We start from the raw sequence: 15,584 nt of genomic DNA, 5'->3' as shown, positions 1-15,584 counted from the left end.
TATATATATATATATATATATATATATATATATATATATATATATTTTCGCCTGCTCTCCCGAATTCCTTGCATTGTTCAAATCTCTAGTAAGGCTGATGCATGCAGGGGATGAGATGAAAAGCTGTAAGCCTTCTCCCTGAAAGCTGGCTGCCTTGGATCAAACGTGTAGCGCAAGCTACACGCCAAGGTATTGCCCAGTGTGGGTAGATTGGTAAAGCACTGCGTACCTTGTCCTAAGGTTCGTAGGTTCGAGTCTCCTTCAGCCAGAGATCAGTGTTTATATATATATATATATATATATATATATATATATATATATATATATATATATATATATTGTAGGTAGTAGGTTGGCAGACAGCAATCGCCCAGGGAGGTACTACCGTCCTGTCAAGTGAGTATAAAACGGAAACCTGTAATTGTTTTACATGATGGTAGGATTGCTGGTGTCTTTTTTCTGTCTCATAAACATGCAAGATTTCAGGTACATCTTGCTACATCTACTTACACTTAGGTCACACTACACATACATATACAAGCATATATATACATACCCCTCTGGGTTTTCTTCTATTTTCTTTCTAGTTCTTGTTATTGCTTATTTCCTCTTATCTCCATGGGGAAGTGGAACAGAATTCTTCCTCCGTAAGCCATGCGTGTCCTAAGAGGCGACTAAAATGCCAGGAGCAATGGGTTAGTAACCCCCTTCTCCTGTAGATATTACTAAGTTTGAAAGAAGAAACTTTCGTTTTTCCTTTTGGGCCACCCTGCCTCGGTGGGATACGGCCGGTGTGTTGAAAGAAGAAAGATATATAAACTAAAGGAGAAGGCAGTTGGGGCAAGATATAAACAAGTACTGAAAGGAAGATGGTGTAGTGAGAGTATAGGCAATGATGTTGAAGAGGTACAGGGTAGATTTAACAATATAGTGTTAGAGTGTTCTGCAGAAGTTTGTGGTTACAGGCAAGTGGGTGCGGGAGGGAAGAGCGACAGGTGGAATGATGAGGTAAAGAGAGAAAAATCTAGCATATGAGAGGTTTTTACAAAATAAAAGTGATGAAAGGAGGGAGGAATATATGGAGAGAAAAAGTGGGGTTCAGAGAGTCGTGAAGGAATGTAAATGTAGAGCAAATGAGAGAGTGGGTGAGATGCTATAGACAAATTTTGCTGAGAAAAAAAGTTTTGAAGTGAGATTAATAAGAAAGCCATGGGAACTAATGGATTTTACTGTTAAAAAATAGGAGAGGAGAGTTATTAGATGGAGAGCTGGAAGTATCGGGAAGACGGAGGGAATATTTTGAGGAACTGTTTAATGTTGGTGAATATAGGGAAGCGGTAATTTCCTGCATTGTAGGAGTGAGGAAGAGCCAGTTATGAGTGTGGGGAAGGTGCGTGACTCAGTGGGTAGAATAAAAAGAATGAAGACTATAATGGCAAAAGCAGGTGGGGATATAGTTCTGAACTGGCAGAGAGCATGTATAATTTCTTTGTATAAAAGCAAAGGGGACAAAAGGGTGCAAAAATTATACGGGTAATGAGCCTGTTGAGTATATGGTAGAGTTATTATTGAAAGAATTAAAAGTAAGACAGAGAGCAGGATAACAGATGAACAAGGAGGCTTTAGGAAGAGTAGGGGGTGTGTAGACCAAGTGTTTACAGTGAAATATGTAGGTGAGCAGTATTTAGATAAGGGTAAAGTGGTTTTTATTGCATTTATGGATTTGGAAAAAACATATGATAGGGTGAACACAGGAACAATGTGGCAGATGTTGCAAATGTATGGAACAGGTGGTAGGTTACTGAAAGCAGTGAAGAGTTTTTACGAGGATAGTGAGGCTCAGGTTAGAGTATATAGGAAAGAGTAAAAGTAGGCTTTTCACAGGGATATGTGTTACCATGGTTGTTCAACATATTTACTTATTTGCCACTAGAAAAAGTAGTGAAATTCCAAGCGCATTCGTGACTTTTCACATTATCAAGGAACTGTGAACAATCCATAAACACCAGGCGCTCAGCAGTACTAAAGCGTATTTTCCCTGATGCAAAGACATACGTGATCAGAGACTAATTTCAGCCTCATCCTGTTTGGGGTGCCAGCCCATACGAGCAGTCTATATATTAATGAAATCACGAAACAAGTGACATTGAATCATTAACAGAACTGCGGCTTAGCCAGGACTGAGTGATATAATCTTTGTTCAGTTCTCATATGGCCAGGCATGGAAACGAAGGATTGAGTCCTGGCCAACCCGCAGCTCTGTTGAATATATATATATATATATAAATATATATATATATATATATATATATATATATATATATATATATATATATATATATATATATATATATATATATATATATATATATATATATATATATATATATATATATATATATATATATATATATATATATATATATATATATATATATATATATATAAAACAACATCTCCACTGCCTCCAGCCTTCTCGCTGCAACATTCATCACCCATGCTTCACACCCATATAAGAGCGTTGGTAAAACTATACTCTCATACATTCCCCTTTTTACCTCCAAGGACAAAGTTCTTTGTCTCCACAGACTCCTAAGTGCACCACTCACCCTTTTCCCCTCATCAATTCTATGATTCACCTCATCTTTCATAGACCCATCCGCTGACACGTCCACTCCCAAATATCTGAATACATTCACCTCCTCCATACTCTCTCCCTCCAATCTGATATCCAATCCCTCATCACCCAATCTTTTTGTTATCCTCATAACCTTACTCTTTCCTGTATTCACTTTTAATTTTCTTCTTTTGCACACCCTACCAAATTCATCCACCAATCTCTGCAACTTCTCTTCAGAATCTCCCAAGAGCACAGTGTCATCAGCAAAGAGCAACTGTGACAACTCCCACTTTATGTGTGATTCTTTATCTTTTAACTCCACGCCTCTTGCCAAGACCCTCGCATTTACTTCTCTTACAACCCCATCTATAAATATATTAAACAACCACGGTGACATCACACATCCTTGTCTAAGGCCTACTTTTACTGGGAAATAATTTCCCTCTTTCCTACATACTCCTATCACTATCCTCGTAAAAACTCTTCACTGCTTTCAGTAACCTACCTCCTACACCATACACCTTCAACATCTGCCACATTGCCCCCCTATCCACCCTGTCATACGCCTTTTCCAAATCCATAAATGCCACAAAGACCTCTTTAGCCTTATCTAAATACTGTTCACTTATATGTTTCACTGTAAACACCTGGTCCACACACCCCCTACCTTTCCTAAAGCCTCCTTGTTCATCTGCTATCCTATTCTCCGTCTTACTCTTAATTCTTTCAATAATAACTCTACCATACACTTTACCAGGTATACTCAACAGACTTATCCCCCTATAATTTTTGCACTCTCTTTTGTCCCCTTTGCTTTTATACAAAGGAACTATGCATGCTCTCTGCCAATCCCTAGGTACCTTACCCTCTTCCATACATTTATTAAATAATTGCACCAACCACTCCAAAACTATATCCCCACCTGCTTTTAACATGTCATGTCTGAGGGCAATGTGTGGTGTGAATATAATGCAGAGAATTCGTAGTTTGGAAGTTAGGAGGAGGTGCGGGATTACCTAAACTGTTGTCCAGAAGGCTGAGGAAGGGTTGTTGAGGTGGTTTGGACATGTAGAGAGAATGGAGCGAAACAGAGTGACTTCAAGAGTGTATCAGTCTGTAGTGGAAGGAAGGCGGGGTAGGGGTCTGCCTAGGAAAGGTTGGAGGGACGGGGTAAAGGAGGTTTTGTGTGCGAGGGGCTTGGACTTCCAGCAGGCATGCGTGAGCGTGTTTGATAGGAGTGAATGGAGACAAATGGTTTTTAATACTTGACGTGCTGTTGGAGTGTAAGCAAAGTAACATTTATGAAGGGATTCAGGGAAACCGGCAGGCCGAACTTGAGTCCTGGAGATGAGAAGTACAGTGCCTGCACTCTGAAGGAGGGGTGTTAATGTTGCAGTTTAAAAACTGTAGTGTAAAGCACCCTTCTGGCAAGACAGTGATGGAGTGAATGATGGTGAAAGTTTTTCTTTTTCGGGCCACCCTGCCTTGGTGGGAATCGGCCAGTGTAATAATAAAAAAAATAAATATAACAACACTGCACTAGCCAAGGACTCGAACCCATGCTGCTTTGGCCTGCCTCATGGTGGGTGAAAACACATGACGCCCTAATCCACTGGACCATGCGATCCAAAGCAGCATGGGTTCGAGTCCTTGGCTAGTGCAGTGTTGTTATTGATCAATACTACTCGTTCCTGGTCACAATAATATAAAATATTGCTCGTTGAACTAGTACACCAAACAGGGACTAGAATGAAATTAGCCTAGAGTCATCTACACGATCGTGTGTCCTTGGGTAGCGAGTACAACACTCACAACTGTCTTTTTCTTGAGGTCTGCAGCTGTTACGGCAGGATCTGATAACACTTCCCTCTTCGGGATCTTGTCTGTGCGAAGAGAAATCTAACAGCCACAGACCTCAAGAAAAAGCCAGGCGGGAGTGAAGCAGCTGCTCTCTTGAGGTTGTAAATTGATCCTCGTCGCCTTCAGGTCTGCGGCTATGCATATCACAGACATACTTTGCTCTAATAGGGTGAGTGCATGGCTCTTCTCTGCAATTGAAACTTTAATTCGATCCATTCTGACCACTTGGAGCGAAGATATAGCGTGACAAAGTTCGTGGTAGAGTGAACAAAGGGGCACTGAGGAACAAAGTAACAACAAACTTCCTCACCGAGCTCTGGCAGAGCACTGAAGCGTAGCATGGTGGGGATTATTATTATTATTATTACAATCAAGGGGGAAGCGCTAAACCCGGAGGATTATACAGCGCCTGGGGGGGGATGTGGAAGGCATTCAGGCTTAATTTGGGGAACTGGAGCACAGATCCAATTCCCTAAATCAAGAGCCCCTCACCAACATCAAGGAACCTTCCTTGAGGGGAGCATGGTGGGGAACAATGGAGTAAGACGGGCTCCAGTACACTATGTCATCACACTTTTCCTATGGCGGAAACGCGAGTGAACTGTATGCACCAAAATTTCGTGTATAGACTGTTTTTTGTGTTGGACATGTAAAGATTTTTTTGCAGGCACTGTATATATTGATGGCCACTAAGCCATCAATAGGATTGATGGATCAGTAGTTAGAGCGTCGTGAATTTTGACTTGCTTCCTATTAGGCAGGCTAAAGTAACACTGGTTCGATCCCCGGCTAGCCACAGTTTCTGATTGTCTTTAAAACCACTTGTCCGTGGTTGCATTAATATAAATGTGAGGACCAATAGTCTCTTAGAAGTAAATGAAAAGCCCTCAAAAAAGAAATCTCAGTATTTTTCCTTGAGGCTGTTAGAATATTCCTCTCGTGTAGCAATTATCAGTTAAATGAGGTTGGTGATGGGTTCTCATTATCCTTACGCCTCCTCTCACCATTACCTTAATTCCTGACATTGAGATTGAAATAAACTCTTTATATTATATCATCAGATATACAGCCTTCCAAATGTATATTCAATGCTGCTCTCAGTGTATACATCTCGCGTGATATGTAAATTTCAGAATACATTCAAAGGCTACAAATTTCAGATGGTTGGCCGCGTCTCAGTTTTCACCAGGTGATGCGCGAAGAGCTTTCCCAAGCTTCGATGAGCCCAGCTTCAAGGCCACCTTTGATATTCATTTAGCCAGGCAAAACAACATGACAGCTCTCTCCAATATGCCTCTTATAGTTTCCAAACCTATGTAAGCATCATTTCCAGTTTTGTGGTATTTAAGATTTCTGATAAAATTTAAACAATTTATGGATAATTTAAGAATTATTTGTATTTATTAGGTATGTAATAAGTTGATATCAGAATAACAGTTTGGTGTGTTATATTTTTAACAAGGTCATGAAGACTGTGTTTGTTCTGCATATCACTTGTCAAAAAATGCTTTATTAAATTAAGCTTTAAAAGGAGTGTTATGTTCTGTTTTTTAAATCTTGCAATAGTTCTTTACAAAATAAATTACAATTGAAAAGTTTTATGTATTTCATTTGGCGTTTAGATAGTGGATATCTAACACACAGTCTATTATTTTACCTGTTTAATTGTAATTACTTTAAGCAAATAATTGACTAAATTACTTTTATCTTGTAAATTATCCACTGACCTTGTGCTTTGTTTCTTATATAAGATAGACTTGCAAACCCTGGGTATCTTTGTTTAAGAAACAATCCCGCTCACCAGGGGACCTTCATCAGTGGATTCATGAAGTCCCTGGTGTTAGAAAAATGTTTTAAATATCCTCTTGTGTTGCTCAAGTTTCGTATTCGGTATTATATTCACCAACCTGTCGGTATTATATTCACCAACCTATCGGTATTATATTCACCAACCTGTCGGTATTATATTCACCAACCTGTCGGTATTATATTCACCAACCTGTAGGTATTATATTCACCAACCTGTCGGTATTATATTCACCAACCTGTCGGTATTATATTCACCAACCTGTCGGTATTATATTCACCAACCTGTCGGTATTATATTCACCAACCTGTCTGTATTATATTCACCAACCTGTCGGTATTATATTCACCAACCTGTCGGTATTATATTCACCAACCTGTCGGTATTATATTCGCCAATCTGTCGGCATTATATTCACCAACCTGTCGGTATTATATTCACCAACCTATCGGTATTATATTCACCAACCTGTCGGTATTATATTCCTTCGATACGGTAGTTACATTTTACAATGTTGTTAGAGTATGACTTGAGTTAACTGGTGGCAGCAGGCACCTTCATGAAGTTAACAGGTGATAGCAGACACCTTCATTAAGTTAACAGGTGGTAGCAGACACCTTCATGAAGTTAACAGGTGATAGCAGACACCTTCATGAAGTTAACAGGTGATAGCAGACACCTTCATGAAGTTAACAGGTGATAGCAGACACCTTCATGAAGTTAACAGGTGATAGCAGACACCTTCATGAAGTTAACAGGTGATAGCAGACACCTTCATGAAGTTAACAGGTGATAGCAGACACCTTCATGAAGTTAACAGGTGATAGCAGACACCTTCATGAAGTTAACAGGTGGTAGCAGACACCTTCATGAAGTTAACAGGTGATACCAGACACCTTCATGAAGTTAACAGGTGATAGCAGACACCTTCATGAAGATAACAGGTGATAGCAGACACCTTCATGAAGTTAACAGGTGGTAGCAGACACCTTCATGAAGTTAACAGGTGTTAGCAGACACCTTCATGAAGTTAACAGGTGTTAGCAGACACCTTCATGAAGTTAACAGGTGGTAGCAGACACCTTCATGAAGTTAACAGGTGGTACAGACACCTTCATGAAGTTAACAGGTGTTAGCAGACACCTTCATGAAGTTAACAGGTGGTAGCAGACACCTTCATGAAGTTAACAGGTGTTAGCAGACACCTTCATGAAGTTAACAGGTGGTAGCAGACACCTTCATGAAGTTAACAGGTGGGAGCAGACACCTTCATGAAGTTAACAGGTGTTAGCAGACACCTTCATGAAGTTAACAGGTGGTAGCAGACACCTTCATGAAGTTAACAGGTGTTAGCAGACACCTTCATGAAGTTAACAGGTGGTAGCAGACATCTTCATGAAGTTAACAGGTGGTAGCAGACACCTTCATGAAGTTAACAGGTGATACCAGACACCTTCATGAAGCTAACAGGTGGTAGCAGACACCTTCATGAAGTTAACAGGTGGTAGCAGACACCTTCATGAAGTTAACAGGTGGTAGCAGACACCTTCATGAAGTTAACAGGTGGTAGCAGACACCTTCATGAAGTTAACAGGTGGTAGCAGACACCTTCATGAAGTTAACAGGTGGTAGCAGACACCTTCATGAAGTTAATAGGTGATAGCAGACACCTTCATGAAGTTAACAGGTGATAGCAGACACCTTCATGAAGTTAACAGGTGATAGCAGACACCTTCATGAAGTTAACAGGTGGTAGCAGACACCTTCATGAAGTTAACAGGTGATAGCAGACACCTTCATGAAGTTAACAGGTGGTAGCAGACACCTTCATGAAGTTAACAGGTGGTAGCAGACACCTTCATGAAGTTAACAGGTGATAGCAGACACCTTCATGAAGTTAACAGGTGATACCAGACACCTTCATGAAGTTAACAGGTGGTAGCAGACACCTTCATGAAGTTAACAGGTGGTAGCAGACACCTTCATGAAGTTAACAGGTGATAGCAGACACCTTCATTAAGTTAACAGGTGTTAGCAGACACCTTCATGAAGTTAACAGGTGGTAGCAGACACCTTCATGAAGTTAACAGGTGATAGCAGACACCTTCATGAAGTTAACAGGTGTTAGCAGACACCTTCATGAAGTTAACAGGTGGTAGCAGACACCTTCATGAAGTTAACAGGTGGTAGCAGACACCTTCATGAAGTTAACAGGTGATAGCAGACACCTTCATGAAGTTAACAGGTGGTAGCAGACACCTTCATTAAGTTAACAGGTGATACCAGACACCTTCATGAAGTTAACAGGTGATAGCAGACACCTTCATTAAGTTAACAGGTGATACCAGACACCTTCATGAAGTTAACAGGTGGTAGCAGACACCTTCATGAAGTTAACAGGTGGTAGCAGACACCTTCATGAAGTTAACAGGTGATACCAGACACCTTCATGAAGTTAACAGGTGATAGCAGACACCTTCATTAAGTTAACAGGTGATACCAGACACCTTCATGAAGTTAACAGGTGGTAGCAGACACCTTCATGAAGTTAACAGGTGATAGCAGACACCTTCATGAAGTTAACAGGTGATAGCAGACACCTTCATGAAGTTAACAGGTGATAGCAGACACCTTCATTAAGTTAACAGGTGGTAGCAGACACCTTCATGAAGTTAACAGGTGATAGCAGACACCTTCATGAAGTTAACAGGTGGTAGCAGACACCTTCATGAAGTTAACAGGTGATACCAGACACCTTCATGAAGTTAACAGGTGATAGCAGACACCTTCATTAAGTTAACAGGTGATACCAGACACCTTCATGAAGTTAACAGGTGATAGCAGACACCTTCATGAAGTTAACAGGTGATAGCAGACACCTTCATGAAGTTAACAGGTGATAGCAGACACCTTCATTAAGTTAACAGGTGATAGCAGACACCTTCATTAAGTTAACAGGTGATAGCAGACACCTTCATGAAGTTAACAGGTGATAGCAGACATCTTCATGAAGTTAACAGGTGGTAGCAGACACCTTCATGAAGTTAACAGGTGATAGCAGACACCTTCATGAAGTTAACAGGTGGTAGCAGACACCTTCATGAAGTTAACAGGTGATAGCAGACACCTTCATTAAGTTAACAGGTGGTAGCAGACACCTTCATGAAGTTAACAGGTGATAGCAGACACCTTCATGAAGTTAACAGGTGATACCAGGCACCTTCATGAAGTTAACAGGTGATAGCAGACACCTTCATGATACAGGTGATAGCAGACACCTTCATGAAGCAGACACCTTCATTAACAGGTGATAGCAGACACCTTCATGAAGTTAACAGGTGATAGCAGACACCTTCATTGTTAAAGTTAACAGGTGATAGCAGACACCTTCATGAAGTTAACAGGTGATAGCAGACACCTTCATTAAAGTGATAGCAGACACAGACACCTTCATTAAGTTAACAGGTGATAGCAGACACCTTCATGAAGTTAACAGGTGATAGCAGACACCTTCATGAAGTTAAAGCAGTGAAGTTAACAGGTGTTAGCAGACACCTTCATGAAGTTAAGAGGTGATAGCAGACACCTTCATTAAGTTAACAGGTGGTAGCAGACACCTTCATGAAGTTAACAGGTGATACCTTCATGAAGTTAACAGGTGACACCTTCATGAAGTTAACAGGTGATAGCAGACACCTTCATGAAGTTAACAGGTGTTAGCAGACACCTTCATGAAGTTAACAGGTGCTAGCAGACACCTTCATGAAGTTAACAGGACACCTTCATGAAGTTAACAGGTGATAGCAGACACCTTCATGAAGTTAACAGGTGGTACCAGACACCTTCATGAAGTTAACAGGTGATAGCAGACACCTTCATGAAGTTAACAGGTGATAGCAGACACCTTCATGAAGTTAACAGGTGATAGCAGACACCTTCATGAAGTTAACAGGTGATAGCAGACACCTTAGCAGGTGACACCTTCATGAAGTTAACAGGTGATAGCAGACACCTTCATGAAGTTAACAGGTTAGCAGACACCTTCATGAAGTTAACAGGTGATAGCAGACACCTTCATGAAGTTAACAGGTGATAGCAGACACCTTCATGAAGTTAACAGGTGGTAGCAGACACCTTCATGAAGTTAACAGGTGATAGCAGACACCTTCATGAAGTTAACAGAAGTTAACAGGTGGTAGCAGACACCTTCATGAAGTTAACAGGTGACACCTTCATAGCAGACACCTTCATGAAGTTAACAGGTGATAGCAGACACCTTCATGAAGTTAACAGGTGTGGTAGCAGACACCTTCATAGCAGACACCTTCATGAAGTTAACAGGACACCTTCATGAAGTTAATAGGTGATAGCAGACACCTTCATGTGATAGCAGACACCTTCATGAAGTTAACAGGTGATAGCAGACACCTTCATGAAGTTAACAGGTGGTAGCAGACACCTTCATGAAGTTAACAGTTGATAGCAGACACCTTCATGAAGATAACAGGTGGTAGCAGACACCTTCATGAAGTTAACAGGTGGTATCAGACACCTTCATGAAGTTAACATGAAGTTAACCTTCAGGTAACAGGTGATAGCAGACACCTTCATGAAGTTAACAGGTGTAGCAGACACCTTCATGAAGTTAACAGGTGAGCAGACACCTTCATGAAGTTAACAGGTGGTAGCAGACACCTTCATGAAGTTAACAGGTGTTAACAGGTGTTAGCAGACACCTTCATGAAGTTAACAGGTGGTAGCAGACACCTTCATGAAGTTAACAGGTGATAGCAGACACCTTCATGAAGTTAACAGGTGTTAGCAGACACCTTCATGAAGTTAACAGGTGGTAGCAGACACCTTCATGAAGTTAACAGGTGGTAGCAGACACCTTCATGAAGTTAACAGGTGATAGCAGACACCTTCATGAAGTTAACAGGTGGTAGCAGACACCTTCATTAAGTTAACAGGTGATACCAGACACCTTCATGAAGTTAACAGGTGATAGCAGACACCTTCATTAAGTTAACAGGTGATACCAGACACCTTCATGAAGTTAACAGGTGGTAGCAGACACCTTCATGAAGTTAACAGGTGGTAGCAGACACCTTCATGAAGTTAACAGGTGATACCAGACACCTTCATGAAGTTAACAGGTGATAGCATACACCTTCATTAAGTTAACAGGTGATACCAGACACCTTCATGAAGTTAACAGGTGGTAGCAGACACCTTCATGAAGTTAACAGGTGATAGCAGACACCTTCATGAAGTTAACAGGTGATAGCAGACACCTTCATGAAGTTAACAGGTGATAGCAGACACCTTCATTAAGTTAACAGGTGGTAGCAGACACCTTCATGAAGTTAACAGGTGATAGCAGACACCTTCATGAAGTTAACAGGTGGTAGCAGACACCTTCATGAAGTTAACAGGTGATACCAGACACCTTCATGAAGTTAACAGGTGATAGCAGACACCTTCATTAAGTTAACAGGTGATACCAGACACCTTCATGAAGTTAACAGGTGATAGCAGACACCTTCATGAAGTTAACAGGTGATAGCAGACACCTTCATGAAGTTAACAGGTGATAGCAGACACCTTCATTAAGTTAACAGGTGATAGCAGACACCTTCATGAAGTTAACAGGTGATAGCAGACACCTTCATGAAGTTAACAGGTGATAGCAGACACCTTCATGAAGTTAACAGGTGGTAGCAGACACCTTCATGAAGTTAACAGGTGATAGCAGACACCTTCATGAAGTTAACAGGTGGTAGCAGACACCTTCATGAAGTTAACAGGTGATAGCAGACACCTTCATTAAGTTAACAGGTGGTAGCAGACACCTTCATGAAGTTAACAGGTGATAGCAGACACCTTCATGAAGTTAACAGGTGATACCAGGCACCTTCATGAAGTTAACAGGTGATAGCAGACACCTTCATGAAGTTAACAGGTGATAGCAGACACCTTCATGAAGTTAACAGGTGATAGCAGACACCTTCATGAAGTTAACAGGTGATAGCAGACACCTTCATTAAGTTAACAGGTGGTAGCAGACACCTTCATGAAGTTAACAGGTGATAGCAGACACCTTCATGAAGTTAACAGGTGGTAGCAGACACCTTCATGAAGTTAACAGGTGATACCAGACACCTTCATGAAGTTAACAGGTGATAGCAGACACCTTCATTAAGTTAACAGGTGATACCAGACACCTTCATGAAGTTAACAGGTGATAGCAGACACCTTCATGAAGTTAACAGGTGATAGCAGACACCTTCATGAAGTTAACAGGTGATAGCAGACACCTTCATTAAGTTAACAGGTGATAGCAGACACCTTCATTAAGTTAACAGGTGATAGCAGACACCTTCATGAAGTTAACAGGTGATAGCAGACACCTTCATGAAGTTAACAGGTGGTAGCAGACACCTTCATGAAGTTAACAGGTGATAGCAGACACCTTCATGAAGTTAACAGGTGGTAGCAGACACCTTCATGAAGTTAACAGGTGATAGCAGACACCTTCATTAAGTTAACAGGTGGTAGCAGACACCTTCATGAAGTTAACAGGTGATAGCAGACACCTTCATGAAGTTAACAGGTGATACCAGGCACCTTCATGAAGTTAACAGGTGATAGCAGACACCTTCATTAAGTTAACAGGTGATACCAGACACCTTCATGAAGTTAACAGGTGATAGCAGACACCTTCATGAAGTTAACAGGTGGTAGCAGACACCTTCATGAAGTTAACAGGTGATAGCAGACACCTTCATGAAGTTAACAGGTGGTAGCAGACACCTTCATGAAGTTAACAGGTGATACCAGACACCTTCATGAAGTTAACAGGTGATAGCAGACACCTTCATTAAGTTAACAGGTGATACCAGACACCTTCATGAAGTTAACAGGTGATAGCAGACACCTTCATGAAGTTAACAGGTGATAGCAGACACCTTCATGAAGTTAACAGGTGATAGCAGACACCTTCATTAAGTTAACAGGTGATAGCAGACACCTTCATTAAGTTAACAGGTGATAGCAGACACCTTCATGAAGTTAACAGGTGATAGCAGACACCTTCATGAAGTTAACAGGTGGTAGCAGACACCTTCATGAAGTTAACAGGTGATAGCAGACACCTTCATGAAGTTAACAGGTGGTAGCAGACACCTTCATGAAGTTAACAGGTGATAGCAGACACCTTCATTAAGTTAACAGGTGGTAGCAGACACCTTCATGAAGTTAACAGGTGATAGCAGACACCTTCATGAAGTTAACAGGTGATACCAGGCACCTTCATGAAGTTAACAGGTGATAGCAGACACCTTCATGAAGTTAACAGGTGATAGCAGACACCTTCATGAAGTTAACAGGTGATAGCAGACACCTTCATGAAGTTAACAGGTGATAGCAGACACCTTCATGAAGTTAACAGGTGTTAGCAGACACCTTCATGAAGTTAACAGGTGGTACCAGACACCTTCATGAAGTTAACAGGTGATAGCAGACACCTTCATGAAGTTAACAGGTGATAGCAGACACCTTCATGAAGTTAACAGGTGATACCAGACACCTTCATGAAGTTAACAGGTGATAGCAGACACCTTCATGAAGTTAACAGGTGTTAGCAGACACCTTCATGAAGTTAACAGGTGATAGCAGACACCTTCATGAAGTTAACAGGTGATAGCAGACACCTTCATGAAGTTAACAGGTGATAGCAGACACCTTCATGAAGTTAACAGGTGGTAGCAGACACCTTCATGAAGTTAACAGGTGATAGCAGACACCTTCATGAAGTTAACAGGTGATAGCAGACACCTTCATGAAGTTAACAGGTGATAGCAGACACCTTCATGAAGTTAACAGGTGATAGCAGACACCTTCATGAAGTTAACAGGTGATACCAGGCACCTTCATGAAGTTAACAGGTGATAGCAGACACCTTCATGAAGTTAACAGGTGATAGCAGACACCTTCATGAAGTTAACAGGTGATAGCAGACACCTTCATGAAGTTAACAGGTGATAGCAGACACCTTCATGAAGTTAACAGGTGTTAGCAGACACCTTCATGAAGTTAACAGGTGGTACCAGACACCTTCATGAAGTTAACAGGTGATAGCAGACACCTTCATGAAGTTAACAGGTGATAGCAGACACCTTCATGAAGTTAACAGGTGATACCAGACACCTTCATGAAGTTAACAGGTGATAGCAGACACCTTCATGAAGTTAACAGGTGTTAGCAGACACCTTCATGAAGTTAACAGGTGATAGCAGACACCTTCATGAAGTTAACAGGTGGTAGCAGACACCTTCATGAAGTTAACAGGTGATAGCAGACACCTTCATGAAGTTAACAGGTGATAGCAGACACCTTCATGAAGTTAACAGGTGATAGCAGACACCTTCATGAAGTTAACAGGTGATAGCAGACACCTTCATGAAGTTAACAGGTGTTAGCAGACACCTTCATGAAGTTAACAGGTGGTACCAGACACCTTCATGAAGTTAACAGGTGATAGCAGACACCTTCATGAAGTTAACAGGTGATAGCAGACACCTTCATGAAGTTAACAGGTGTTAGCAGACACCTTCATGAAGTTAACAGGTGGTACCAGACACCTTCATGAAGTTAACAGGTGATAGCAGACACCTTCATGAAGTTAACAGGTGATAGCAGACACCTTCATGAAGTTAACAGGTGATACCAGACACCTTCATGAAGTTAACAGGTGATAGCAGACACCTTCATGAAGTTAACAGGTGTTAGCAGACACCTTCATGAAGTTAACAGGTGATAGCAGACACCTTCATGAAGTTAACAGGTGGTACCAGACACCTTCATGAAGTTAACAGGTGATAGCAGACACCTTCATGAAGTTAACAGGTGATAGCAGACACCTTCATGAAGTTAACAGGTGATACCAGACACCTTCATGAAGTTAACAGGTGGTAGCAGACACGTTCATGAAGTTAACAGGTGGTACCAGACACCTTCATGAAGTTAACAGGTGATAGCAGACACCTTCATGAAGTTAACAGGTGGTACCAGACACCTTCATGAAGTTAACAGGTGATAGCAGACACCTTCATGAAGTTAACAGGTGATAGCAGACACCTTCATGAAGTTAACAGGTGATAGCAGACACCTTCATGAAGTTTTTTTATATTTTATTTAAAACTTCATGTACTAATATATATAGGTGTATATATATCAATATGTAACATTGACACTGGTGATGAGCAATAAACATTCACTACACAAACTACTGAATAA

General features: G+C 41.0%; 1 protein-coding gene across 1 annotated transcript in view; it reads left to right on the top strand.

Annotated features, from left to right (window-relative positions):
• Nucleotides 1-15,584, top strand: part of LOC128689928 (aminopeptidase N-like) — a 159,064-nt gene that overhangs the window by 37,761 nt on the left and 105,719 nt on the right. Inside the window, exon 4 of the mRNA XM_070088674.1 lies at nucleotides 5,641-5,796. Within this exon, the coding sequence (XP_069944775.1) occupies nucleotides 5,641-5,796 (156 nt within the window). The remainder of the gene's footprint in view (nucleotides 1-5,640; nucleotides 5,797-15,584) is intronic.

This window comes from Cherax quadricarinatus, chromosome 25 (genome assembly GCF_038502225.1).
Source record: "Cherax quadricarinatus isolate ZL_2023a chromosome 25, ASM3850222v1, whole genome shotgun sequence".
NCBI lineage: Eukaryota > Metazoa > Arthropoda > Malacostraca > Decapoda > Parastacidae > Cherax > Cherax quadricarinatus.
This window is presented reverse-complemented; position numbering and strand designations above follow the sequence as displayed.